This window comes from Haemorhous mexicanus, chromosome 3 (genome assembly GCF_027477595.1).
Source record: "Haemorhous mexicanus isolate bHaeMex1 chromosome 3, bHaeMex1.pri, whole genome shotgun sequence".
Taxonomy (NCBI): domain Eukaryota; kingdom Metazoa; phylum Chordata; class Aves; order Passeriformes; family Fringillidae; genus Haemorhous; species Haemorhous mexicanus.
In genome coordinates, this window is record NC_082343.1 from 115,565,625 (window position 1) to 115,572,115 (window position 6,491).

General features: G+C 56.6%; 1 protein-coding gene across 1 annotated transcript; it reads left to right on the top strand.

The window, feature by feature from the left end:
• The first annotated feature begins 726 nt into the window (after positions 1-726).
• On the top strand, positions 727-5,131 carry SOX7 (SRY-box transcription factor 7). The gene is made up of 2 exons (XM_059843112.1): positions 727-984; positions 2,863-5,131. Exons 1-2 carry the CDS (start codon positions 759-761, stop codon positions 3,768-3,770), a joined length of 1,134 nt encoding a protein of 377 aa, XP_059699095.1. The 5' UTR covers positions 727-758; the 3' UTR covers positions 3,771-5,131.
• Positions 5,132-6,491: the final 1,360 nt, after the last annotated feature.

The following is a 6,491-nucleotide window of genomic DNA, read 5'->3' on the forward strand; positions in this document are numbered from 1 at the left end:
TGCCTTGTTTTCCCCTAAAAGCTCCCTTAGGAGTCCCACCAGGCTGGACAAGAGCCCGCCAGCAGGTTCATTGTGTCCCAGTTTCCATCCCATTCAAAGGGACCTGGAAATTTGGGGTGAAAACCCACATGGGGTGGGCAAAGCACAGCCTGGGCTGGTGGTTAAAGCAGGAGAAGTGGGGAAAAGTTGTCCCTGTCTGTGGAATCCGTGCCTCGGTTTCCCTTGGCAAAGAGGGTTCCTGCAGCTTGTCAAAGCCTGGGGAGGGGCCTTTTGCACCCCAGTGGGATATTCCTTCCAGTGCCATTTTCCTTTTCTTTCCCAGTTTTCAGTGCCTTTATCTCCTCTCTCTGTGTTACCCCTCAGCCTTTAAAGTTTGAAGGTCTCTGAGGTGCAGGAGGGCAGCGGAGCTGTTTGGGGGCGGGACATCTCCGGCTCTCTCCTCACTCCTTTTCAGAGAGCAAAATAAGGGAAAAATAATAATAAAAGAGGGAAGGGGGGAGTGGGAAGGAGAAAGGGGGGTGTTGGGGGTGCTGCTTCCCCGGGGGGTGCCGGGCAAAGGGGTGGGGAGAAGTTTTCTCGCTGCACCATCCCGGCCGGGGCTGAGGAGTTTGCAAACAAGGAGGAGCAGCGAGTCCCTTCGGTGTCATTGGAGGAGGCTTTTTCCAAGGAGCTCATAAATACGGGAGAGGCCGGGCAGGAGGCTGGGACTGCGCGGGGACCCCGAGGGCAGCGCGGCGGGGCGGGGGGGGCGGGGGGCCATGGCTGCTCTGCTCAGCACATTCCCCTGGCCGGAGCGGCTGGAGGGGGACGCGGGCGAGGGGCTGTCCCCAGGGCCACCCCCCCGAGCGTCGCAGGGCGAGAAGGGCTCCGAGAGCCGCATCCGCCGGCCCATGAACGCGTTCATGGTGTGGGCGAAGGACGAGAGGAAGAGGCTGGCGGTGCAGAACCCCGACCTGCACAACGCGGAGCTCAGCAAGATGCTCGGTGAGCAGCGCGGGAGGCGCGGGTTTGGGGGGCGACGCGTGGGGAGAAAATCGGGGACCCACTCGGGCATCCCCGGGAGTGCAAACCCTGCCTGGATCCGGTGCCCCGGGGGGAGAACCTGGGCACCCACCCGCCCGGCAATCCAGGTGCAAATCCTGTCGGGATTCAGTGCCCAGGGGCACCCGCCGGAGATCCCTGCGGGTTCAAACCTTGTCCGGTTTCGGTACTCACGAGTCCAGCAGGGCATTCCCGGGGGTGCAAATCCTGCCCGGTGGGCCGGGGGAGGCACCCACGCACCCACCCGGGCGTGGGATGCACACCCTGCTCGGATCCAGCGCGCCGGGCTTGGTCCCCAGGCACCCACCTGCGGTCCCGGGAGTGAAAACGCCGTCCGGATTCAGGGCATTGGGGTGGGGATCCAGGCACCCTCCAGCCGTTCCTGGGGTGCAAATCCCATTGGGACCCAGTGCCCCGGGGTGGGAACCCTGCACCCACCCAGTTATCCCAGGGTGCAAATCCCATCCGGATCCAGCGCCCCGGACTGGGAATGCCAGCTCCACTGGCCATCCCTGCGGGTGCTAATCCTGCCCAGGTGGGGACCCGGTCTGGCACAGAGCAGGAGGGCACCCCTACACCTACCTGGCTGGTTTTGGGGTGCAAAGCCAGCCCGGGTGCAGCACGCTGGGGCTGCAGTACCTGATGGAGTTCTGCACCCCGGGAGCAGCACCACGCACCCACCCTGTCACCCACGGGGTGCTCACCCCAGAACTGTCCCACACTCCAGGTGTGCAGCCACTCCTCAGGGTGCAAAGCCTGATGGTGTCCTGCATACCAGGGGACAGGCACTCTGCCACCTCTCTGCTGCAAGCCCTGAGGGTGCTGCCCTGCTCTGCAAGGAGGGATGCCCCAAATTTTCCTGGCCTGTCCTTGCTGTCCCACTTTGTATTACATGGCTGGGGGGTGTGTGTGTTTTTCTGCTGTTACTTTTGGGGGATCACAACCCATTCTGAGCACACATTTGTTTCCCACTCCCCATCCACTATTTCTCCCTTCCTCCCAATCCCCATTTTGATGTGAAACCAAGAGGGCAAACCAAAATTATCAGCCCAGACAGCCTGAGAATGAGCTGCCCGAATTGCAACACAGCTTTGCTGCCCAACCTCTTATCCAAAGTTTGTGTTTCCCTGGACAGTTCTGTGGTGTTTTCTTTGGTGGTTTGGGTTTTCTCCTCGCTGCTTTGCCATGCAGCATCTCAGCTTATTAGTGTTATTTCTGCTGTCTCAGGCCATGGGAAGGCATCAAAGGCTTTGATGTGTATCCTCATTTCTCCCCCTTACCCTGAGGAGCAGCCTGGGACAGCCTCACTGTGGGATAAAATCCCCCTGCCCAATGCTGCTTCTCTGTGCTGTGTCTTGGGGACATTTTATCTCAAACAAGGAGGCACGAGGTCATAGGATTACAGAATCATGGAATGGTTTGGAAGGGACCATCTAATCCATCCCCCTGCCGTGGGCAGGGACACCTTCCACCATCCAGAGCAGCTGTCACAGTGCCCAGGTCTCCTTGTGCCCTGCTTTAAGCCCTGGCAGAGCACAGGCTGGGGCACCTTAAAGGACAGCACGTCCTGACCTCTGCTCAGCCAGGCACGGCCTTGGCTGTCCCTGCTCCACAGGGAGCTGGGAGAGTTCATCTGCCTGGATTTATTTACTAACCCTAAACCCACCTTCTGTGGGGACTTGGGATGAAGGGAGTCAGAGACCCTACAGCAGCCTCAATTCCCCCCTTCTTCTCCCACCCCTGCAGGGTTTTTGGAATGTGTGGGACACTGGGCACCCATGGGAGGCTGCGGCTGCTAAGGGTGCATATCCTCCGTTTCAGGGAAGTCCTGGAAGGCACTGAGCCTGTCACAGAAGCGTCCCTACGTGGAGGAAGCCGAGCGGCTGCGGGTGAAGCACATGCAAGATTATCCCAACTACAAGTACCGGCCCCGTCGGAAGAAGCAGGTCAAGCGCATCGGGAAACGGGTGGATCCCGGCTTTCTGCTGGGCAGCCTGACACGGGGGGACCAGAACTCTGTGCCGGAAAAGCGGACCTGCAGCCGGGCCGGGGGGGACAAAGAGGGCCCGGGTGAGTACGCCCCCCGCCCGGGGCTGCCGGCAGTGCGGGCATACCGGGAAGCTCCAGGCAGCGGCAGCAGCACCAGCGTGGACACCTACCCCTACGGGCTGCCCACCCCGCCGGAGATGTCCCCTCTGGATGCCATAGACCCCGAGCAGAGTTTCTTCTCCTCGCCCTGCCCCGAGGAGCATCACCGCCCCCACCTCGCCGGTGCCACCTTCTCCCCGGAGTACGCGGGCGGCTCCCTGCCGTGCAGCCACCACCCGCTCAGCCCCATGCCACAGCCGGCCACCTGCATGATCCCCCCGGCCTCCAGCTGCCCCTCCCTTCCTCCTCCTCCTCCTCCTCCCAGCTACTACACACCCGCCTTCCCCTCCCTGCCCCCTCCCAGCCTCCATGCCCATCTGGGCCAGCTCTCCCCACCGCCCGACCACCACGGCTTCGACACCTTGGACCAGCTGAGCCAAGCAGAGCTGCTGGGGGAGATGGACCGCAATGAGTTTGACCAGTATCTCAACAACCCCAGCCACGGTGACCATCACCATGGCGGGGCCTTGGCCAGCGGGCACGTCCCGGGGTCTGGCAGCTCCCACAGCTCCGAGAACAGCCTCATCTCCGTCCTGGCTGATGCCACGGCCACCTACTACAATAACTACAGCGTCTCTTAGGAGCCCAGCCGGGGCCGCCTGGACTGGCCCAGGAAGGACCCGACACTGTTCCGAGGCGTTGCTCCCTCAGGGTGACCGAGCCCGAACCACAGGGCCCTGGAGTCTCCTTGGTGCTGTAGGTAAAGGATTTGGGTTGTTGGGTCACCACCGTGCAAAGCCTGGAGTGCTCTGCTCCAACCGTGGCCAGGGGGCACTTCCCGACACCAAAGCCCTTTGGCCAAGTCCCTCTTCCAAAGCAGGGATGCTCCTGGGAGCGCAGGAAGGCTGTCCCTCATTTTGGGGCATTCCCAGCTCTGCTTTGGAGTCAGGAGTGCAGCAGCAACCCTGCAAATGTCAGGTCTGAATTCCCCCTGGAAGGGGGAAAGGCAGGGATGGGAGAAGGGAAGATTTTGGTGAAGGTCCATGAGCTGTGTTTGGGCTCTGGTGGCGGCATTGCTGCCCCACCACCCTGACCTGCCTGACTGCTCCAATGGGGATTAAAGGCCCCATCCCCTGCCCCAGAGCATGGACTGGGGGCTTCATCCCTCGGGAAACCCCAGAGGGGATGGGACACCAGCCAGGAGAGGGGTAGCCAGCCCTGAGAGCGCTGAGCCTGTTCTGGAGTGGGGTAAGACCAGGGCTTGGAAAGGCAGGATCCGGCCGGCATCCACCCCTGGGAGCAGGTCCTGGGATGAACATTTTGGCCAAGAGGTGATGATATAGCAGACACTTTTTTTATAAAACATCCTTTGAAGGGGAAGGCTCCATGTTTGGAGCCACAGTGCCCAATGCCTCTCCTAACTCTGGGGTTTTATTGCTTGTAATAAAGCTGTACATTGATTTATTCCTTCCATTATTCCTCCTGCCCCCCCCACCTTGGAGTTTGTACTGCTCGAGTTCTCTTCCTTTCCATAAAAATGAAGCTTTATTTTAAATCAGTTATATGACATGATTAATCTTAGTGTTTACTGTATGGCACTTGGTAATGATTAGTTAGTAACGTGGTTATGATTTCCTGGTTTCAGTCCCCAAAATGTATTAATAATAATTGCAAAGAAAACTTTAAAAAAAACTCCAAAAGTTTGCCGGTTTTTAAGCTAATACATTCCATCTCTTTTGTGTGACTCTATGCATTTTGAATGAGTGTAGATACGAGTTTGCATAAAATATTTAATTTAAATAAATATGTTTTTATATGATGATTGTTGGATGATTTAAATTGCTGTCGCTATTGACAACAGTTTTCAAAACAGAAACATTTCCCGTGCAAGTGCTATTTTTTTATATTTTTGTTGTCATCGTTGTTGTTGGTATTTTCAGCCAAATTTTTCTACTTCCATTTTTTTATAAATAAAACAAAGATCTGTGGTTATCTTTACAAATTGTGGATTGCTTTCTAACAAACAGACTCAGGGGATGATGAGTGCTTACCCTCACTTTTCATGGAGTGTCTCGGGGCTCAGGTCACTGTGCTGGCCTTGATCCTACTTTTGCCATCTCTCAGACATGATCTTTGTAATCCTGTTCCCATATTACAGTGAAGTCAAAAGCTTTGCCTGTGGTGTCTTGGTGAGCACAGATGATGTTGCCAATTTTTCTGCCTGGAGCATGGGTTTTAGTTGCATTTAAGGTTCTCTTTTCTTTCACAGTTTGGGTAATTCACCTTTTAAGGTGCTCCACAGTGTGGGGACCTTGAAAAGGGTCCTCTTTTCTTGTGCAGATCGAGGCAATGAGGCCTCAGGAATATGTGGGGGTCAAATTTGGGGAGGCACGTGAAGGTGATGTTGAGTGATGGTCTTCAGGCCAGGCCAGCAAAGAGAAAAGCTTAATCCATGTTGTAGTGGAAAAGCATCAGAGCTTGTTCTTGCCAGACATTAAATCAGGCTGTGTCCCTGCTGTCCTTGAGGTTAAGCCAGGCACAGAGAATCCCAGAGCTGTTAGGGCTGGAAGGGAACTCTGGAGATCCAAGGCAGGATAAACATCTCCCAAAGCAATGTCCTCCCAGGCTGGGTCCTCCTGCTTGGCCCCAAAAAGTGGAGGAGCACATTTCTTAGCGCCCTTTGTGATGCCACCTCTGTGTGGTGGCTGGGAGGTGTCTTCAGAGGTCACCCAACCCAATCCTGTCCCTTATCTCCCAAAAATGACATCACTGATCCACAAATCCCATGGTCCCAGAAGGTGGAGGCTGTGTGAGTATTTGGGGAGGCACCAACATGACCCTGTCCTGTTCTCCTTTATCCCCCACTTGTATCTCCTGCATTCAGCTCTCCCATCCTGCCTCTTCCTTCTTCCATCTCTCAGGCATCCAAACTCACCCTTGATCTTCCCTTTTAGGATGGAAATGGATGCCTTTGGGTGTCCTGCCAGCCTCAGGGTGGCTCCCTGACTGGGGTGGCTCAGCCCAAATGTGACTCTTCCAGGAGGATTTTGGAGCTGGAGGGAAGGAATTGCCAGGATCCTGTTTGGCCTCTCTGCCCAACAGCATTGACTCACGTGGGACCGTGCCATGCCAGGGGCAGGAGTGGGGCTGCTTTTCCCTTCTTCATCTCTCCTTGCAATCCCTGTGGTGCCCCAGGCCTGAGAGACTGCAGAGAACAGTGAAACTGCCCTGGGGAGGAGGCCAAGCTGTCCCAGCTCCCCCCAGAAATTCAGCTCTGGGTATTGCCACCAGCCTGATTTGGGATGTCACATTCTTATCCTATGGGACCCTTTCTCCAGGACATTGGCTGCTCCTACTGGTCC

Bases quoted from the DNA above. Each gene is read 5' to 3' on its own strand.
- SOX7 (XM_059843112.1), top strand. From the start codon at position 759: ATGGCTGCTCTGCTCAGCACATTCCCCTGGCCGGAGCGGCTGGAGGGG. The intron at 985-2,862 runs GTGAGCAGCGCG...CCTCCGTTTCAG, and splicing joins GGAGCTCAGCAAGATGCTCG to GGAAGTCCTGGAAGGCACTG.